The sequence below is a fragment of the Scaptodrosophila lebanonensis genome, unplaced genomic scaffold (genome assembly GCF_003285725.1).
Source record: "Scaptodrosophila lebanonensis strain 11010-0011.00,11010-0021.00 unplaced genomic scaffold, SlebRS2 tig00000001-arrow-pilon, whole genome shotgun sequence".
NCBI lineage: Eukaryota > Metazoa > Arthropoda > Insecta > Diptera > Drosophilidae > Scaptodrosophila > Scaptodrosophila lebanonensis.
In genome coordinates, this window is record NW_022060529.1 from 16,333,706 (window position 1) to 16,357,108 (window position 23,403).

The 23,403-nt window shown below is 35.7% G+C and overlaps 2 protein-coding genes across 3 annotated transcripts in view; one reads left to right on the forward strand and one right to left on the reverse strand.

Moving 5' to 3' along the window:
- The window catches only part of LOC115621448 (receptor-type guanylate cyclase Gyc76C-like), a 58,528-nt gene that overhangs the window by 27,636 nt on the left and 7,489 nt on the right, over positions 1-23,403 (reverse strand). For both annotated transcript variants that reach the window (XM_030515114.1, XM_030515105.1), the window contains one exon: positions 3,872-4,052. The gene's annotated coding sequence lies outside the window, so the exon portion shown is untranslated. The remainder of the gene's footprint in view (positions 1-3,871; positions 4,053-23,403) is intronic.
- On the forward strand, positions 4,219-5,682 carry LOC115627243 (CAAX prenyl protease 1 homolog). Its single transcript, XM_030522905.1, has one exon. It carries the CDS (start codon positions 4,219-4,221, stop codon positions 5,680-5,682), a length of 1,464 nt encoding a protein of 487 aa, XP_030378765.1.

Consider the following 23,403-nt stretch of genomic DNA (forward strand, 5'->3'; position numbering starts at 1 on the left):
GTGGCTGCTACTTATTATTGTTATGGCTATTGATAGCCACTTGATCGTTCTTTGACGTGTTCGGCTTGGCTGCTTGGCTGCCTGGCTGCCTGCTACCTGCCCACCTGCCTCATTCGTAGCCCGCTTAGCTGGCATTTGATGAAGCATCTTTAAAGTGGCATTAATTTCAGAGCAATCAAGATGTCCGGCATTGTACGGTCTTGTTATGTTCTCTCAGAGTTTCTACGCTAGTTCTTCATTTCATTGTTATTCGAATAATTTGCAGATTGAAGTTGTAATGCTCTATATGATTAATATAGATTCTTGGCATATAAATCGATACATTTCCTTTATGCATGTTTAAATATCCAAACTGTTTTCTTTAATAATTTTGTGTAGTTCATTACTTTTTCAATAATTTATTAAATAATTAGGCTGTAAGGCTGGGAGCACGAAAGTCCTGCTTACTATGTAAGCAATAATAAGCTCGGAATTGCTTAAATATTCTTGAACTTATTTCATATATATAGTACCCCCTTTAGGGACTCGTTTTCTTCTTTAAGATATTATTATTTCTTATTATAAATACCTAGCATTGCTTGACTTATTCCAGGAAATTCCATTGCAACAAATCCAATATAGTAAATATTTTTCACCCCACCCCCATCTGTTCAGTTTATTGAAAGGCTCGCGGTATTTAATTTCAAAGACAGTCAACTAACTTTTCTGTCTACGACAGCAGCAGACGTCAAAACATATCAAATTTACCCAGAACAGCCATGAGCAACAACAAAAATTAGCTAAAATATCATCATCGACATCGCTAGCGTCTGCTTTATCTATAGACTTTCATCGTAACGCGGAAGTCGAATGTGTGATATGTATGTGTTTGGCCCAGTCCGAGGGCGAAATTTCCATAAGCCGGTTGGCTCACTATTTTGACAGCTAATTTGAAGCGTCGAAAAAAAAGAAGATAAAACCAACGAGCACACAAGCTCATAATAACAATACGACAACGACTATTGTTGTTATGCTATTTGTTTGTTATTTAGACAAGTGCTTCAGCAATTTTCTTTAATGTATTACCTGTCATTATTTATTGTGTTACGTAGGAGCATAACAGTTAACATATTTAAACGGAAAACAAAAGGTAACAAATGTTAAGCAGCAATTAAACGTCAATGAAAACACTCGAGGCGATCAGTTTTTGGAGGGGTTGGATTGCTGGTTGGCTGATTTCATTTGTCATGCTCTCTTGTGCTTAACAATTGGCATTTTAAAATGATTATTTATATTGTGTGATTGGTTTATGGCTGTTATTCTTGTCGTTGTATGAATAGCATTATGTGGATGATGCATGAATTGGCTTTCTTGAATTGTTATCAGGCTTATTAGCTTGTCTAATTGTATAAATTGTTTAGCTTTTGATAGCGTTTTGATTGTTAATGAAGCCAATAAAGTTCGCACATAATTAGCTTAAAATATGAACATATAAGACACATGTCAAGTGCTTTTAACTGTTGTATGCTTTGACAGCAACTGAAAACTATATATATGCCGACCCCCCAGAGGAACTGAACTGTATGGAGTGCATCAATCAAAGTTGCCGGTTCGGCGCGCCTACGCAAGCAAGTCAGTGCAACTGTAAGCCGACCTGTTTCCCAATATATAAACAATAGGACTATCAATCAAAAAGTTCTGCCTTAACATTCAATTAGCGCTAACTGGAAAAAGTGCAATACGTATACGCCATGGTGTGCACGCTTGCACTTGTATGTCAATTAAAACCACATTGTTCGCGCTGACGTACCCATAAGTTTGCGAACACATATGAATATACATACATACTTATGTATGTATGTATGTACATATATTGGAACGACAAGTGTATGCTTTTATTAATAATAATGGCATATATATGATGTGATGCCGCGTTCCAATCCGCCGCGTTTTGTGTTACTAATCGCAAATTCTTTGTAACTGCGCCGCTGCTAATTTTAGATGGGCAACAACAACAACAACAACAGCAACAGAGGCAATAACGAACAATATTTATCGTTTATATAAAACTTATCTATGAATTATCATTAATTTATCATGAAAAAATAATAATAATAAAAGTATGGTTTACATGCGACATGTGGGAGTAAAGGGCTGCGAAGCAAGCTGGAAAGTCCATGAATTTGTTGTTAACGGCATTAATTTTTTCTGCATTAATGATGAGTTTAATCAAACGTATGAACAGGACTTTGGGAATAGGGCATTTCTGGTATTGAAATCTGTATGTGACTGGTTATTTGGGTTAAAAATGAAGTTCAGTTTCAAACTAATACTTTTTCCAAAACATATTTTAAATGTTAAATGAATATCTCCAAAATTGAAGAATAATCGCGATGACTTAGGTGTTAAGAAACATGCTGATCATCCAAAAATTCGCGATTAAAAAACTCGAATATTCAGTCCAAAAAGTGTATGTGTTTATTTAAAAAAAAAAAAAAAAACGTTCTTGCTGTGTTCACCTTCACTGATAACAGGAAATTATGTTTCTGATAACCAGAAATTATATTCATCAGTTGACACTTGTTACTGAATTTTCGACGAAAAATTGCAGTTTAACTGTCAACCACTCGCCATATTTGCCTGGTTTGGCATCGTGCGGCTCAATTAAAGCCGAAAAATTTAATTTGCCGATGAAAGGAAACGTTGTGTGTACGTGGAAGCCGTCTAAAGGCTTGCAACGACATCCTGAACGCCATTGAAACAGGCGTTCGACATGCTTTCCAACCGTGCATATCACTGTATAGAGTCCGAAGGCGACTATTATGAATAAAATGAATTCATTTTGGCAAAACTATCGCTTGCTTTTCCTATTTTTAAAACGACCCTGCAGTTACAAATGCAAAGATAATTACATGCATTTAAATAACGTGAGGTCAATTATATGCTGCTTTGGGATGGTGGACAGTATTGTTGAAATTCTGCAGCAAAGAAAGAGCGGAAATATCAAACTACACTATTGCTTATTGCCTAGGGGTTAGGATTAGGGTCTATATAACATGTATGAACAGGCGGACATGTCTAGATCGATTTGTCACGCAGATTTGTATGCTCTTTCGAATAAACGAATAATATACTGAAATGATTTTTTTTAATTATTCTGGGAGTTTTTATTTAATTATTCCCGCTTTACACTGTCAATTGTTGTTAACTATTTTTATTTCTCTATTTTGTTTAATCAAGTAGAAAAGGCTAAGCTGCCTGTACTCTTAACATTAAGATATCCTTACCTCACTTGTTAATTCATAATGTTTTTAAGAAATGTGAATACATTGAAATTGCAAATTATCCTAAAATTCTCATACTAATACCAGTAGTCCATTAAGTGGAAACTGGACATATTCTATTTTTCATTTGGCTATAAATGATAAAGCGATAAGCCAGAGTGTCGACCAAGCCTTTATTTTTAAACACAATGTTTTAAGTATTGGTAATGTTTCTCGCTTGCTATCGCAGTTTCTTTCCACGATTTAAGCAATATTTTTAGTCTAGGCTATAAGCGATTATGTAATCGGCTTCCGAGTCTGCTACAAGGAAGAATCCTTGCTGCCACCGCATTTTTTTTCATTCCATTTACCTATTCTCCCATAGAAAGATTGTAGATTAAATGATTAAATCGCCCAGAGGCGAAACAATTATTTGAACGTTGTTGAACTTCTTTTCAATTTCCGTTCGTGGCTTGCTCACAAAGACAAAGGTCACACCATATGTATATTATTAAAAAATTTTAAATTAAAAAGACTGCCGCATAATTATAGGCATGCACATAATTATATACAAACAGGCAGGCACACCTGCTATGGCTTTTCTGGGAACATTTTTAATATTTACTCACGCAATTTTTGTATCGTTTTTGTAAAAACAACGGCGACTTCACAGTCGATGGCTGTTGTTGCTATCAAAATGTTTTCCTCTGGTTGGTGACAAAGTATGATTAAGCTGTAAAATCCAATCGTTGTGTAATCGCGATGGTAGTTTATGTTTGTATTGCCGCTGATTTTTACATTTATCCATAACTGAAAGAAAAAACAAACCGAATACTATGTCAGAAAAAATGTGTTTATTAGTTTAAAGTTTTTTTATGAGAAGCATTCCATTTCAGCGAACTGGGCAATTATTTTCAAACAAATTTAAATTTGTACATTTCTTTTTACAAATATCACAGTAAACGTCAGTTCAAAAATGGGGTCGCTTTACCAGGACCCTTTACAGGATATTCCTCTCACTGAGAGCACAGCCACGCGTATCGAAATGCATATGGTTCCGCATCGATTTACACTCACAGATCCGATAATGCTGCGCCATGTGCTCTGCCTCTCAATTATCGTGCATAACTCATTTCATGTTTTCCTATGTTGTCGACAATTGTGTTTGGCCCGAAAGTCAACGGAGCCGCCAATGGAAATGCATAAAGCCATGTCTCCGGATATTTTCAAGGAGGCACGAACTACAGAATTGAAGGCGGTGGAACTACAAATGGTTGGTTATATTATCGATGCATTCTTTAGTTGCATTGAGCTCTACTTTGGCATATTTTACCATTTGTGGATAACGACAATGGTATGGTATCGCAATATTGGGGATCTTATCTGGCATAATATAGCTTTCATGGCACTTTTCTCAACCTACATGACCCTACGTAGACTACCAGTGGTGTTCTACAATAAATTCATTTTGGAGCCCCGCTACCATGTGGATTCGAAAGATGGGGCGCCATTCATTGGCATTATTTGCGTCTCTGCCTTTATGATTGTATTTGCGCAGGTTATACTCATTCCGCTGACTGGTTTGTTTCTGTTCATTGAGGGTAATGGTGGTTTCTTCTTTGTGCTTTGGATATGGGGCTTCATTTTCATTTCCTCGATTATAATACTAATCATTTTTACAATATTTGGAATGCCATTTATCGGCAAAATGGAGAGATTGCCCGATGGAAACCTGAAGAACACACTTAAGGATGTATTGGACCAATTTCACTTTCCAAGGGACAGTGTCTATATTGTGCGCACATCGTACAGTACGAATACCAGTGCCTATGCCTGGGGTTTTTGCTATAAGAAGCGCGTTATCGTACTGGACAACTTGTTGATGAATCGCGGCAAAGACGTAGAGCATCTGGACCCAGATGATGTGGGAAAGGGACTGCAGGACGAACAATTGGTAGCATTTCTGGTGCACGAGCTATCTCATTGGTACTATTATCACTTTCTGAAGGCCTTCACAATGGTGCAATTTACAGTGCTCATATACTTGATGCTCTTTGGCGTATGCTACCATCAAACTAGCCTGTACCAGGCCGCCGGCTTTCAATATGATTTTTACCCACACATCGTGGGCTATTGGCTGGTGTTTAAATATGTTATGCCGCCGTATTTGACTTTCACGAATTGGATTATATATTACTTTTTCCGCCACTTCGAATATTCAGCAGACAAGCATGCCTGCCGCTTGGGCTATGGCAACACCCTATCCTCTGCACTGCTTAAGCTATTTGCTGATAATATTGTCTTTCCCTATGTTGATAAATGGTATCTCATGTGGTATAGCCGTAGGCCTACCTGCCTACAACGTTTAAAGCATCTACAGTCATTGGAGATACCCGCAGACATAAAAATACACAAGTCGCAATTTTTTAGTAAAATTTAAACCTTGCCACTAAATTGATTTGCAGTGCAGTAATTAAAATACTTAAAATCGTACAATAAAATTTATAAATATTTCAAAATAAATCTAGTCGTCTCTACTGACATCGAATGGGAGCTCGGAGCTTTGTCACTCGTATGGACGGTCTATATATTTCTCTTTTATTAAACATATATGCTCACATAGCTAATATATATATAATATGTTAATAGATATATATTGTTTTGAAATAAATCGACAGAACTACTTGTTGATTTAAATAAATAAAAAATAAAATAAAATAAAAATAATAAACTAAACCCATTATGATTGTTGTAAATTATATAAAATTATTCTTAGTGGGGGTCTAAATTGATGATTTGTAATAAACTCGGACTGGAAAGCTCGATATTTACATTAACAGACAAGTGAATTGGTCTCGTCATGCTGCACATATATGTACATAAGTATTTGGTCCATTCGAGCTTCGAATTTCAACTTTTTTGTAAAGGGTATTAAAAACAAGAGAGAACGCTACAGTCGAGTAAGCCCGCCAGTGTAATACCCTGTACCCAGGTAAACTTCCGTCACTGAGTTATATGCGCCCATAGCAGCAGCAAAAAGAATTTAATAAAACAAACAACAGTAGATAATTATATATAAATTATGTGTGCAAAGTTTGGTTTAGGTAGCATTTGAAATGTGGACGCTATTGACGAAATTCTGTAGCGGGGGAAGGGGGGGAAAATTCCAAAAAATAAAATAAACTCGTCCTTTCTCGGACCTAGGAGAATCTGGATGCAAACTTTCGTTATTCTAGCTTTTATAGTTTCTGAGATCCTTGCGTTCATCCAGACGGACGGACGGACGGACGGACATGTCTAGATCGATTTCTATCGTCATGCTGATTCAGAATATATATACTTTATGGGGTCGGAGATGCTTCCTTCTTCATGTTACATACTTTGCACAAACCTAATATACCCTTTTTACCCTACGGGTACAGGGTATAAAAAAAATGCGTAGCAAATTAATGCTTGATAACAAAAAACAGAAACAAACAGGGCATGGTGAGCTCTTTGGCTTCAATGACATGTCAGATTCAATTTGTTTAAAAATTCCCTTTCAACATTCAATAACAGAACGAAACAAATTTTTCGTTGAATAATGTATCCATAGGAAAAGAATTAATAAATATATACATGCAGCCGAACAGATTGCGGCTATTGCCATGGGTAACCACACCACTGAGCAGGCAAAAAACCGAACACCCACCCACAATATTGGCCACAGCTTAACGGCTGTCAACGTGCAATCAAAGGGATCAGCAATTGAGTTATTGGTTGGTGGTTAGCATTGCAATCGTTAATTAAATTTCCCGAATGCGAAATGGCAAGACGAAAGCCTCATATACTCTTTAACAAATAATTAACAATAATATTGTTGTAGTTAGCATCATCATGCGCATTAGGAAACTGTTTAAGATGCATATGGAATGTTACTTGACATTCTTTGGAGTTTGAAAGCGCAATAAAAACGGCAGGACTATAACGAGCAAATATGCATGAAAGCAAGTTGTGCGCGCTAATTAAGACGCTGTCAGCAAAAGTCAGCACAGGACTAAGAAACTCAGCATCGACAGGCAATCAAAAGAATTGTTATGGAATGAAAATGTAAGGGAAAAAGTCGTACATTTTTGCATTTCTTTGCTTGGTATGTAGTAGAAGGACGGCAGCAAACTGAGAATGTTGCCTACATTTTTAACCTTATAGAAAATTCTCCTTTCTGCGAATAAGATCTCACTTTAAAAGGACTTGCTGATGAGTAAGCTTTTGATCAAATTAAACATTGATGTAAATATACAAAAGAGAATTTAAAACTCTAAAAGCTTCTGGCAACTCAAAAAAAAAAAAAAAATGGAATGCAATACCATTTGCATTTTCATCGGCATTGTATATCTTTGTGTGTGCTATATAGAGCTGAGCCAACGCAACAAAAACAACAACAGATGCTGGCAGAACATGGACTGATGTTCTGGTTATAAATTCCTTTACAAATTTCAATACGGAATATGAATTCTAAGCTTGATTATGCATGCTTCTGTTTTTCCTGACAATTATTCGTTCGTACAGACGGACGGAGGCGGGCATGGTTATAGGGTATCGACTTATCATACTTATCAAGAATACTTGTATATACGACTATATCGATTGTGAGGTCAGACACGCCTCCGACATTGCCACTAAACTAGTATAACCTTTCCCATTTGGTTGCAGGTTAAAAACCGATGCTTGACTATTATATACGTAAATGGAATTGTAAAACTTAAGAACAAATAAACTGTATTCTGCATTATAAATTGTATTTGGTATATTTCTTTATTTTCTGAATTTATTTTTGACGTCTTCAATTAACTTTTAACTAAATAGGCAAACGAATATTTGAATTTAATTTGATATTAAGGATTTGATGTTAAGGAAAACGCAAAAGTTTATAATTCTTGTGTCTAAGACTTTTCAACAGTCATTTCAAATAGGTGAGTGGCTAAAGTTTCGAAATAAGTTTATCAACCAACTTTGTGCATCAATTTTAAGTTGAAGGATATTTTCTCTCAAAATTGCACAAAGCTCATACAGAAACGTAGAACCAAAGTCAGATGGTAGGAGGTGTTGCAAAAGGAGTTATTCACTTAGTAATTAATGCAGTACACTTGCTTTGCCAGAATGTCGTCGTCCCTTTGGTTGCTTGATACCCAAATAAGCAGTGAAAGCACGCGGTCACTTGTGCAGGCCATACGTTATACTTGTACGAAAAAGTGACGTTGCTGCAACCCGCAAACGCCACACACACACAACCACCACATTCAATGTTGACATTGTGCACATACTGAAGCAAAGCCAGTGAAGCGACGACAACGACACTGACACCAACTGAAACCCATAAACCATGAGTGGCCGGACTGACAGTCAGGCGAATAATGGTCAATAGCTCTTTGGGGATTTTCAGTCGTGTAGGCTGGATATGGTCAATCAGTGTAAGTGTACATGTGCTCATAGTATATCAACAAAATGGTGTAAAATAGTGCACGCGAATGGCAAAGTGTTGTTGTGTACACAGCATAGTTCGTACTATAATTGCGTCTAACTGACAATTTCTTCTGCACGTGGCAACATGCACGCAAACACGTGAACCCACAAACACGTACACTAATTGAGCATCCTACTACAATAAAACCACTGAGAGGAGTCGTGTAGAGCGTTAATTGCCTTTTATTGCATGCGTGCGCTGGAAAGTATGCTATATACGGGCACCATGCTATACAATAACCATAAATACGAGTGCATGCATGTGTACGTACGAGTATATATGTATGTGTGTATGCAAATGATTATGTTGCAAAGGGCGTTAAAATAACAAAAAGCTATATAATTAAATTATACTGCGTAAATGCTTAAAAATTAAAGTTTTAGCAAAATTACAAGTTTATTAAAAGTTAAAGAAAAAATTGGTAAAAAGAAGAGAACTATAAATATATGAAACAAGTGTAAGGGTTTCAATTTCTAGCAACAGAGAAACTAATTAGCCTCTTCTGAAAACCCGCATAATTTAAGTATTTGAACAATTACATTTTTTATGCCAATCTTTCAATTGTTTAGCAAACTGCAATATAGTGGTTATGTTGTTATAATTGTTGGAGCCTTCTGATATGACTATATAGACAACCTGCATTCAGTTTTCTTGTATTATGTGTTGTTATACAGGGTGCGCCATCTTTTATGTCGGTACGTAACATTGAATAACTTTGTCATTACTGAACCGATTGACTTGAGACCAGTGTTGAAAAATTAGTCTGAAGAAATTGTACAGAACCAAATTTAATAAAAATATCTCATACTTGAAAATACTTTATTTTCAAAGATATTCAACGTTTACACACCGACATAAAAGATAGCGCACCCTGTAGTTGGCTATCAACATGATAAACCAACCATGACTTCGAGGCAGCAACACTAATGAAAATATTTTTACCACATACAAAAATATTAAAGCGTGGAAAAGTTGATTGTTCAGCATATTTTTAACTCCACTTGAGAACTTAGAGAACTTGCAGAAACAATAACTTTCCATCTAACTCTATTTCTACCCGTCTGTCTAGCTGTGTCCCATTTGATGTTGTTCTGGGATAGTTCCTGAAGGGCCGGTTGTCTTTAGGGTTTGCCGGCCCATCTGCTTCCTTGAACCCCCAATCCTTAAATAGTCATCAAAGTGGTGCCGTTTGGATTCATTTGTTTTGTATTAGTTTCAGTAATCAAATAATTGTCAATTGATTGGCCGAATGCGACTGTTTAACATTTATAAAATGTAAATTTTTTTGATTTTAACAAAATAAGAATGTCGCTGCTCTTATCTTCTCCTAAGGATGCTTTCTGCTGATGAAGGAAACTTTAACATATTTGTAGTGCCTTTTAAATGCTGTTTATTTCCAAACGCATCCATCTGACACTAATACCATCTGCTGAAAGCGCCCACCACCCCCACCCACACACACACACACACTATAGTCTTATGTTTCTAAAGTTGTTATCGCTGCTAAAGAAGTCGTTGCTATGAAAGAAACCAAGCAAGTTATTAGTACATACTTGTATTCATTCCATTCCGGTTGTGAAAATTATTAATATTTTGAAAATGTTTTCTCTGCACACTTTGCGCCACGCCCACCCCGGCTCTATACACACATAAATGCTAGCAATTTGCGGTGCATGAACTAACCATAAAATGCGTTTAATAAATTTACTGCGTAAATGCTAGAAATTGCAGAGCAAACAGTTGTTAAAACGACTCAGCGCAGTCGTAAATTTGCGAGCTAGAAGGTGCCGAGGTGAACCCCACGTGTGTATGATGTGGTAGATGGTTGGTTGCTGGTTGCTGGTTGTTGGTTGTGTGCGACGAGCACGCTGGTATTTCTAGCGTTGTTTACAAAACAAGTCGCTGCTTTAAGGACACACTCGAGTACGATTAATGCTAATAAACCAACATGGCCCGCCCAAGATCTAACTCCCTTCCCTTCGACTCTGTGGCGTCGCTGATTTCATCCATTCGCAGCTGCCTGCCTGCCTGCCTGTGTTTCAGCCAAACTATTTGTTTATCAAACAAAAACACTTAAATTGCCGGGGACAAGCCCAAGAAGCCCAACGAGAAACGCCGCAAAATGTAGATGATGATGATGTGAAGCATGGCGCCACAGGTAAAAGCCAGAATAGCTTTCGCTAAAGGTGATAATGACAATGGGGCCATGTTAAATATGTGCTTGTTTTGCATGAAGAGTGTTTTTTTCTTTCTTTATTTTTAGGGGGAGACCTGCCAACAAGACGCCAACAACCCAACGATATCGAACGATTACGCCAATAGGCAGGAAAGTCATCAGCAATGGTAGTTCGACCATCTTGCGGCCAAATTGTTTGCTTTGAAGCCAGTCATACTTAAATATATAATAATAATAATATTTAAGTATACGAGGGTTGAATAAACGGTAGATTTTAAATTCCACAACAGCAATAAATTAAAATACATATTTTTTAAATATAATATTCAAAATTACATTTTTCCAAGAATCCACAAAAAGTAAACATAAACTAGGGCATAGGGAAACCTGGCTACCAAGTTGCCGGACAGACGGCATGCGGGGGTTTTGAGGGGTTTGCAATAAAATTTTGTTTAAGAGAAGCCAATTATAAGTGGGGATCAATCAGGTCGGGCTTTCATTCTAAACAGCGGTCATTCAAAATATTCATTTAAATTATAAACATAAGTTTAATTTCACGATTGTGACAATATTACGTTGGTTATTCTAGCTCTTGAACTTCCTGAGATCCTTGCGTTCATCCAGACGGACAGACGGCATGCGGGGGTTTTGAAGGGTTTGCAATAAGATTTTGTTTAAGAGAAGCCAAGTGGGAATCAATCAGGTCGGGCTTTTATTCTAAACAGCGGTCATTCAAAATATTCATTTAAATTATAAACATAAGTTTCATTGCACGATTGTGATAACATTACGTTGGTTATTCTAGCTCTTGAACTTCCTGAGATCCTTGCGTTCATCCAGACGGACAGACAGCAGTGCCGCAGTAATTAATTAATGGTCCTAGTTTTGTTGCGTTTGTAATACGATTTTGATTAAGCGAAGCCAATAATAAGTGGGGATCAATCAGGTCGGCCTTTATTCTAAACAGCGGTCATTCAAAATATTCATTTAAATTATAAAAATAGGTTTAATTGCACTATTGTGATAACATTTGTAATACGATTTTGATTAAGCGAAGCCAATAATAAGTGGGGATCAATCAGGTCGGGCTTTTGTTCTAAACAGCGGTCATTCAAAATATTCATTTAAATTATAAAAGTAGGTTTAATTGCACTATTGTGATAACGTTTCATTGAAAAATGTTATCCAAATAAAATTATTATTATTCGTCACTAATTGGCAAGTGATGCACAAGAAGAAAGATAATAAAATATTTGCCCCTGACACTAGAGCAAATGTGTAGGTATTTCTCATACAGCCCACGTGTACATACATACATGTCTATAAATGTATGTGTGTGGGTGTAGTTGTGAGCAAATTTGTTCTTAATTTATGCGTATGCATTGGACGTTGGCATAAAGCAGGGAACCTCGATACCAACACATAAGGCAGCCAACGGGAAGAGGGCGGGTATACTCGTTAAGGGACAAGGTGCCTTGATGTGCTCAAGCATAAACATTGCTTCCGGTCATATCGCACGCGCCGCATTGGGCAAGTCAGAAAGTGTCATTACTGCCAAGTTGAAATAACATAATTTACTGCCTTGAACGTCTGCCAGAACGTACATATGTATATAACATCACCAGCCCAACATGAACAACATTGATGTTGATGGTAGCAGCAATGCAAACAACGACAAAATGCCAGCAGCACACTAAAAATTAGTTAAATGTATTTTCAATTGTTTAGCAACGGCAACTTTGTTGCCAACGCTCATGTTGCTAATGGCCAGGAGCTGGTGTCCTTTAGTCTGGGAATAGCCAGACCAGAATAGAATTTTAAACATTGTTAGCCAACAACCACTGTTCTTATATTCTACACTGGTCGAAAACGAGCTAGGTATCATTCTGGCATGTAATATTTAAAACAAATTTAGATTTCAATAAATTTTAGGCTTGACCAAACAACCAGTAAGTTTATGGAATTAAAGAGTATTTAAAGTTCATGGAAGAATAGAAAAGGAAAAGAAAATGCTCCAAGGATAAGAAGTATTAATTAAAGAAACAGAGGAATAAGTTTTATGAAATAGAAAATGCTCCAAGGATAAGAAGTATTAATTAAAGAAACAGAGGAATAAGTTTTATGAAATAAGCTGGCCAACAAGTCAGCAGCATTAAAATCGCCGCAAGCTCTTTAGTTACCAAGAAATAATTTAGAAGGACTTAAAGAAATTCAGCGAATTGTAGTCTGCAAGGGAAAAAGTAATTATTAAACCAATGTTTATATCATTGAAAATTTGGATTTGATTTTACATTTACATGTTTAACTTAATACAGACTAATTGGTAGAAACGGATTAGAGTCGGAAGTGGGAAGACATCGCAACAAATACATATATATTTCATAAGTTTTTAATTATTTGAAAGGAATGTCTTTTTTAATTGGCACAGCAATGTTTTGAAATTGTGGAAAAAAGAGGCTTGATTAATATTATTATCTGGGAAAATCCGTCCAGTGTGCAAATCTCATTCCACCTCCATTCCCACCTCAGGTTCGCATGGGACATGATGACATTGGATTCAGCGGCAAAAATACAGGGAGAGTGAACAACGATGAAATTAAATTAAATAAGTTGTTAGTTTTATTTTCTTTAGGTGGAAGGGGTCATATTTTAACTATATGTTCGGAAACTTTATGGAAAAAAGTGCGTGGCTCAAGCCAATTTCAGTGAAACTTTGACGATTTGTCTATAAAAATTAAATTAAATAGGAGGCTAGTTTAACCCAGTGACCAGAGACAGATGAGCAACGAGAAGCCAATGCATTTATTTTTTATTTTTTGTAGAGTGTTGTGAAGGATCCGAGTTATGCAAATAATCTTCTAAAGATTCAGACTCTTAAAGCAAATATCGAGCAAGCATCGTGTTCTAAAAGTAATGGGAATGTTTGGTATTTCGAAAAAGCCACTAATAGACAGAACAAAAATTGACTTGTGTTAGTTTATACAAAATATAAATCAATTTTTTAACTTTCTTGATTACAATACTTTCTCAAAAGTTACTCAATAGAACTCTTGTGCTTGCAAAATTAAGAAAAATTGCATAACTAATACCTATTGATTAGAGAAAACAAAATTACTATGTGGTATTCATAGTTTAAAACGAATTGAAGGAAATTCTACTCGAAATTAATCAACAAGTCATTTAAGTACAACTTAATTCCATTCTGTAAATGCCTAACTTTCATCTGTTGTTTGAAACTAAGCCGATGAGCTACATATAGCAAAGTAATCAAGCACAACTCATGGTAAAGACAGCTCTTGTAAGTACGCACACACACACACACACACACACATACACATATACATTCATATATTCACACACATCTGCTAGACTGAACAAATGGCTTTTGATCTCATTCGTTGTGCATTCCACTACACACATGTGTGCGGCATTTGAGCGGGAAATCGCAATAAAGCATTAAAAACAAAACAAAACGAGAAAAGCTCACATTAATGGGGTCTTGTGCGTGTGTGGGTGGACTTAACATCCTGTCTATGTGTGGGAGAGTTAAGCGCTTTGTTGTGTGTTCGGTGGCCAGAGCTCTTGAGTTTTCTGCTGGCTGCTTATCAGGAAATGCGCCAATACTGCGCAATGTGATAAGATCTGAATGCACACTCATTCACACATGTGTTTGTCTCTTATTAGAAGTAGCAAATCCAAAAGCCATTATTACATTTTTGAAACAATGTCTGCCCTGCTCATTCTGCCTTTCTACTTAATTCCACTTTGACCTTAGCAGAGACGGCCTGGCCATCCAAACATTTTAAAAATGTGCTTATCTGCAGTTGCTTAAGGCATTTATAGCACTTGTCTGCTGATAAGACAATTTATTTTTAGTTCTACATATATTCCGTTTCGCGGCCAAAATTGGTTTAAAAATATGTACATAAAAAAGAACAACTTTAGCAGAGAGGCACAATACCCTATTTTCCACTTGACTGGAGTGGGCAGCGGAATTTACTCTGCCCCAAGTTTTGCTATAGAGCTGTTGCTTTTTGTTGTTACAAGAAGCTGCCAAAAATCAAGAAATGAAAAACTGCAAAAGCGAAAAATGAAACTTTTGCACACAAAGGCCAACAGCAGCGATCAAAATCAAGGCCATTGCGGTTCATTGCCTCAGTTTCGCATTGAATGTGACATACTCTTCCTTGCAAAACAAAAATCTTACTTCCGAATATTTTGCAATCACTGCCGCAATTGAGGTTAATGAAAATAAATGCTTACACTTGTGGCATAATTCATATTATTCGATAGCTGAAGGATAAACGACGATTTTCGACCTTAAACAGATGCATTAATGTGGATATATAGTTGTTCGTTCGTGCTGAGAGGTCAGATAAAGATCTATAGATATCAAAATTAAATAATGAATATAAAAAAGAATTTAGTTATCCGTTTAGTTAAAAGTTATCATGTTAGTGCTGATATACTTTAGTAGGTACATAATTTAACCTTCTTTATTTCGAGCTATTCAGGAACCATCGCTCTTTGCTTTCCATTTCTGTAGCCGGACATACGATCGGCCGAACGGATAGGTCTGGATAGTTAATGGGGCCCGAAAAGCCTTATTCTACCTCGTTTAAACTTTCCCCAAGCTTCCAAAAGCAATTGAAAATAAAAAATTTAAATAATGATGTGAATAGGTTCTACAAACATAATATGCGAATATGGTCTAAAATGACTCTCGAATTTTTTGATCAGAATGTCAACCGTAACACCAAAATTATCCTAACGAAGAGGCTGTGAGGTTAGCTGAACAACTGTAGAATTTTTAGCTTGATTTTAATGTGAATTTTCTACTATATTTTTTTTACAAGAATCTGATATTATTATTATAAATTATGAATTAAGAATATAGAATTAAGATGAAAACATTAAAACAGATATGTATTCCCTTAAATTTAACCAAGAAAGTAGTGTTTTTAAGGCCGGCTTGTTTTTTTTTTTTTAGCTTTTTTTGCCTTGGATTTAGCTTTTTTTAAGCTTTATTTTTTTTGGCAATCTAGCTGTTTTTGATCAAAAAACTATGACAGGACTGATCGTGTAGCTAAAAGTTTGGATATTGGAATATTTAAGGATTAGGCCGCAATGAAGTCACAAGCAGACCCCTAGAAAATAGTTGCTGAATAGAAAAGAGATTGGAATTGGTTTTTTTTTCTATATTTAATATAAGCATTGAATCCGTGCATACAGGTTTAGCACCTAAACAATACATTTTAAGAAATATAAATAGCCTAACTTCGAGCACTTCCGCGCGAGGATTAACAAGTGGTGGCTTATGCTTATCTAATTGTTTTAAGAAATCCTAATCGTTTTAGCCTTCGCAAAGGTCTGGCAGGAAGGAGTGATGGAACTGGTGATGTTATTTCGTTTAATGAAAAAAACAATTTTTTTTTTTCAATTTCATAAAAGAATGCATTTTCTCAGTAAAACCAAGCTTGTTTAGTATACCCTTTGGGTACAGGGTATAAACAACAGAATAAAAAGCCGTTGAGAAGCTGAATATACCGACAAACAATTGCAACTTTACCCAAGTCCGTACACAATAGGCATTTATGTTGAATTGTTGACTAGTGGAGAGTGTTGCCTTGGCTGCTGCAGCTAAATTTGTTTTCTGTTTGACTTTAAAAGGGAATAAGAGTGGGAAAGTTTTGTATAAAGAGAGGTGGGTACATCCAGAAGCGAGTGAATGCATTTTCAGGCATTCTAAGTTCAACATAAAAGCTTAATTTGTTAGCTTGCCTCTTAGAACTTTGTATAGTACTGGCACACTAAATTTTTGGCTCAAACCAATGATGATGTACTTCTTCCAACTTTATTGACTTGACAATGTCACATAAAGCTCCAAAGGAGATGGCAACAACATTGTCATTGGCTGTTAAGTGTTTTTCCCCCACACCAAAACATTTTTATCGCATCATTTTCTACAAAGTTTGCAGCACACAACAAGTCAATGAGCAATGAGGAAACGGAAGTAGAAGTGGGAAATCTTGCAGCCAAATGGAAATTAATTTCAATGTGTACGCCCCTCCATATGCTTACTGCATACGAACTTGTTTGCCATTAAATCTGCCTAGCTTTAAATAGTCATGCGGCATTAAAAAGGGAACCTGTGCATTCTTTTTTCGTGCATTTCTTTTTTCGTTGACATCACGCTACTAATTTACAAATGAAATTGTGCGTATTGTTAGAATTAATTTAACACAAAAAATATAATTAATCAACTTCATTAATGGATAATTTTCACAACAGGAAATATTTTAAATCACGGAAATTGTGTCAGCAACAGATGGTGCGCTCAGGTATTAGGAATACTCGATTTTCCAAAACTACATTATTAAACGGCAAGTACTTGAAAGTGTCTATAGACCTTGTATCTTCTAGAATGATTACTGAACGAATACCCAAGGCTTTTTGACAAATACAAATGAATATTTTATAAGGAAGAAAGATATGTTATAAATCTGGTGTATGTTTTAATTTATAACAATATAGTATATATGTATATTTTTATTGTTTTTTTAATATTATTTATATTTTGTTCAAAACTTATTTAATTTGTACTATCTCTCTCTCTCTCTCTCTCTCTCCCTCTCTCTCTCTCTCTCTCTCTCTCTCTCTCTCTCTCTCTCTGTTATATAATAATATGTAATTAGAACTTTATTATTATTTTCGTACGTTCCATATCTACACTCGTTTCAGCAATATATTATTTTCAGGATCAGTTTCTCCTCATAGCCAACACTGTACTTTAATGCACATAACTGATGTAATTAGAAATGTCCTTGCTTCACAGTTTAACGCGTTCATACATTTCAATGCAAAATGATTTGACATACAAAGCAAGACCGATTACAACAACTACAATATGATGCCCAAACATGTAGCATGAAATTAGCAGACACACAAAATTCAGCCAGTCCTCATATGTCCATTTCGCGGTCCATCAATGGCTTTGCATCGCCAACAGTCCGGCAATAATGCGACCACAAAAACCCACACGCGCAAATGCATTTGTCTGTATGTATGTACGTTAATACATTCACATATACAAGCACGTGCTAATACCCTGAAATGTTTATAATATAAATGTTGACCATTGACTAGTCGGGAAGGCACCAAGCCCAGTCACAAGTTGAACTCCAACAAAACTGTTGATGCCACGACCTCCACTATTTCCCTCGCAATCTTGTGCCGCCGCATGTGACACATTGGGACGGTTTCTGCCATTGGCTTAACTCCAGTAAATAGCTAGTCTAGCTCGACGCGTACACGCTTTTATTGTAGTTTATAGTTGTCCAAAAGCCGCAGACGGCTTAGTGCATATTGAGAGCTTACATAGCATATTTTTTGGCGCTTAATGACTCATTAAATTGGATAAGTATGACGAGTATCTAGAACTTCGACTAAGGTTAGGGTGTGCAGGCTATTTTCATGGACTTGAGTTTAATTTTATAGTACTTATTTATAAAATAATCTTAGGCATATTGCTCTGCTCCTGTTTTGTTTAGGGGTTGGTTGTCTAAAAGGCTCAATTTTTTTTTTTGGCGTGTGAATTTAACAACAAACCTTCAACATTTTAAAAATATATGGAAACAATTCATGAATCAAAGCCACGTCAGAGATTATTTTGGAACATAAGCCGCTTTAAAAATGTACACAGTAAAAGTCTTAAGCTTAAGTTCATATTTTTTTGCCATCGGATAGTACGTCTGTCTAAATGAACGCGAAAAAAATTGAATAGCTAGAGAAACTAAACTTGGTACATAGATTTTCCTGGAACCGAGAAAGGCTGAGTTATATCCAAAGCAACCCCACTCTCTCGCTATTACATAAATATTTAAAAAAGCTTCTAAAATTCTTGAAAACTCTTTTAATTACATCCGGTAGTGTTTATGTATATTTAAGATTAATCCTGATAACCATTAATGGCTCACCTTTGCACGGCACACATACATATGGATGCAGAAACTCGTATGGAGGCACAAGATCCGCTCGACTCTAGCATTCCATTCTTGTTTTGAGTAAAAAACAAGATACACATATTCTTCTTCAACACATTGGCTTCTTTGTCAGTATTCAGATCTTATTTCTGGATTTGGAAGCTTTAATAATCATACTATGTAGTAGACCAAAAATAAATGAGCTTCGCTTCAATCGATTTTTCAGTTTGTTCACAAAAGTTCGAAAAATTCTCAGAAATGTCAGCTGTCAAGCGATTGGCGCTCTCACAAAAGCACTATAATTAAATTAGAATCTTCACTCTAAATGAAACTAATAAAAAGTTGCCATGTTTTTGTCTTCATATACTTCATATATTAAAAAGCGAAAATGCTAGTGAAAAAGCGGACAACCTCAGCCAGAACTTGCTCTTCTTAGCCCATAATATTGTCTTCATTGCAAATTTTCGCCTTTATGCAAAGTTTTTCAGCTGTCAGTTGTGAAAAGTTTTACGCGCATGCAAAAGTACATAGTGAATACAATAACAACAATAAAATTGAGCACAAAAAATTTCCACTGGTCAGCTGTTTACTCTTTTGACAGTATGCATGTGTTCTTGTACTATATATGTACATACATACGTGTGTATGTACAAGTATATGTATGTACACATGTATAAGCGCAAAAAAATATTGCTTTGCATTTCGATTTCAACAAAGACGACAATACCAAGGCATCGCTTACGATGATTGGCCCCTTTCGCTCGGATAATGTGATATTCGCCAACGATATCGTGTCGTCTTCTATTTGTCGTATATTTGCCCAAATACTTAACAACTGGGTGTGGATTTTTAATAAAATTTAGCACGCCTCAGGCGTGTTTTCAGCACAAATTTTTATTTGTTGCTATTGCTCGAATACTGTTTGCTTAGTCATAAATGTTTTGCACATTGACTTAAAATAGCTAAATGGGAGGAAAACTACGCATTGCTTGCTGCATTTACGGCATTCAAGTCGTTTGACTCTTCAAAAGCCGACACTGCATAAATTTCGAGCAATGTGTACAGATGTCCACTGGCTTACTGCCTGTCCTTCCTACAGTGTCCCCAAATTTTATGGTCAGAGTTGAACATAGAAATAGAATGTAATTGGATGCAATTCAGCACTAGTCTGCAAATCAAACAAACTTTGGCGAACGATTTATCAACAATTTGCAAATTGTTAACATGAAAACTGATCTGTAGACTTAAAAGCTTAATAAAGCACTACAGAAAATATTACACTATATAGTATAGTATGAATTATCCTATTAGTTGGAGCAAAAAGCAAAAACGAAGAGTGTTCCCTCTGCTACCGATTAGGGTAGCAGTACTGCAATAATAAAGTTTCTTTACCAATTCAAATGAAGTTTTTAGAAGAGAAAGATAATTATATTTATATATATTGTACCGAATCTTAAGAAAGCTCGTACATTTAAATGTACGATCATTCATGTGACTAACAGTAGGGAAATATGGAATATATTACATATTAAAACCATACGAAATATCCTTCTACTCCCATTGATTTATTTTAATTATAGTTACTGCACCACTGCAGTCCTGCCATAATCGCTGACAATATCCTTGCTGGGTTGACAAACAGTCTAGTGCCGGGTGCTTCGCATGGTTGACACTTGTGTGTAATTAAATTTGCATATGCATACGCACACAGGCACTTTAGAGCGAGGGAGGGAGGTGGGCAGCAACAAAGAGAAAGAAGAGCAATGAAGATGACAAAAACTGCGACAATTTCCGCTTTTTGTCAACAAAATGAAAACATATTCTTGAAGATTTGCACTTTACTTGGTTTTTCTATTCGGCAGCTGCTGAAAGAGATGCAAATAGAAAACCGGATACACAAAAGCACAAACACAAGCACCACAAAAAACATCACACGCACTTCCTTTTTCGCATTTCGCATTAAATTTTGTTCACTATCTCCTTCTCCCTCTCGATTTGCATACACACGTTGGCCCCACTTTTTGTTCATTGTTGAGTAGCTACGAAATAACAAATTGAACTCAACTCTTTGTAGGGTGCACTTATCAATGACTCGGCCAATTGTTTACGATAAATATTGCATTTGAAACCTTAATAGAAAGGTGCATATAAACAATGCTAGAAATGTTTTGAAATTTAAAAGCAACGCGAAAATTCGAGCTTAATTCTTACAACAGAAAATTCATTTCGTTCTTTTAGAGGTGAAATTGTATACATACTTATATGTATGTATTTATCTCGTCAACGGGTTTTCGGAACCAATACCATTATATTTTCTGAATTGGGGTTGGGCTGCTGTGTTGCTGGCGTTGTTAAATTTATAATGTATTTATTGTCCGTACTTATATGTCATGAATAATAACCAAATGGAATAATTGAAGTATAATTTTCCGCCAGTTAATTTAAAATATATAATACATTATTGTATGCGCATTTCTCCAATATATTTGTATAAATCAAATATAAATAAATATTCTCGAAAATTTGCATTATTTCAAAACAATTAAAAACCAAGAAGCTCAACAAACAGATATAATTGCATCTTAATTTATGTAGATATGGATATTTACAAAGGAATCTATTTTCAACATATTTGTGTACTGCCCAAAAAATAGTATAAATAAAAATATGAACAACATACTTAGAACTGCCAAGGGAGCCCGATAGTGAAATACTCTGTATTCAAAGGCAGTTCTATCGCTGCGCGCATAGTAGCAGCAAAAAGAAGAAGAGCGAACTTGATGCTCTTTTCACAATAACTTTTTGTCGAATTGAGTGAGTTGATTGAAATTTAAAACAAAAGTAGACTAAAGTATATCTGACGAAATTGTCGTCCGGGAAAAGGGGGGAAATTAAAATAATAAGATAATATATGTATATACAAGTATGTATATATACTTCGTGCAAACCTAATAGACCCTTTATAACTGTCGGGTAGGGTACGGGGAAGAAAAACTTAAACAGACTGATGTACTCACACCAAAATACAAATGCGGTAAATTAAATTAGCACAACGCTAAATGATCACACGATGCCTCTAAAAACACAAAACAGCGGCGAAAAGTTGATAGCAAAAATTTGCCAGATACATTTGTATCTGAGTTGTATAGCCTATAGCTAGAGATAGAGATTTTGTTCAAGGCAAAAAAAAAAAAAGGTTGGGCGCGAAGTTCTAAATCATTGACAATGCGACAAACACTACATTCGTATACACATAGGGGCGACCAAAGCTAAAAATAGCATAATGATAAGATTGTCAAGGCGGTCACAGAACTGCGCGCGCGTTTTGGACGCAAAAATTAACACAACAAATTATATTTTTATATGCACATGGCAGAAAACAAGTTTTTATGGCTATACATACAGACAGACGGCTGAATTAGCCGTAGAATTGCTTGTGAAACGGTTTAAATAACATTACATTTTATAACCAAGACACATTTTAATTAACCATTTCATACCATCCAAATCCAAGTCGTCATGGCAGTAGCCCCACACCTACTCGTATTGCAGCCATCAAATCATCCTAGCCTGTAGCGACTTGTTTAAATTGTTTTCAACTAGTTACGACTGGATGTTCAAAATGTTGCAAAAAAACTTTTATTGTTACTTTTTTCGCCGCTGTGTTTTAATTAACGACAAAATGTGGCACGCGGGCCGTCTCTTTGTATTCATTTTTTTTTTTTTGCGTGCGGTTTATGGTCAAGATATAAATTAAAACAAATTACAAACAAAATGTTTGTTCCATTCGAACAGATAAAGTCGCTATATTTAGCATGAGTTAATAAATAAATAAATAAAAATAAAAACAACAGCAAGACTACAACAAGTTTATTTACAATTTGGCAAATTCTTATTTTTATGGCTAGCTTGACACGGAAAAAGTCGAAAAATTAAACATTGTATACTTCTTTCATTTCGTAAACATCCAGCTTAGTTTATAGCTTCGTATATGAGGATGGCAAACAAGACATAATAGAAGTGCATGTTCTTGTACTTTGAGCCCTTTTAGTCAATCGGTCATTAACCGATTTCTTCATTTTCTTACCATAAGAAAAATGTAAGTCTTTTTGTTAAAACATTTCATATTTTAACGTTTTTTCAAATATTTCTGATATCCCAGTCTATGATTTTAAACAAAATTGGCAATTAATATGTAAGTAAATGCAATTATAAAGCAATATAAGCCCCGATTGCCAACTAATAATTGAAATGACAAACTATAACTTTTATTTCATTTTACATTTGGAAATAACCACCTACAATATTTTTTTAATATTCAAAATAACAAAAAGCACAAATTATAGTTGAACCTTTCACATTTTACTTAAACCCTTTCGTACTGATTGGCCACGATTAGCCAGTGCCTGGATTGGTTATTTCTGAATGGGCCTACAGAATGGCAGATTTTTTAACGACTGAGGGCAAAATGTGTTTATTAATTCGATTTCACGAGCCCCA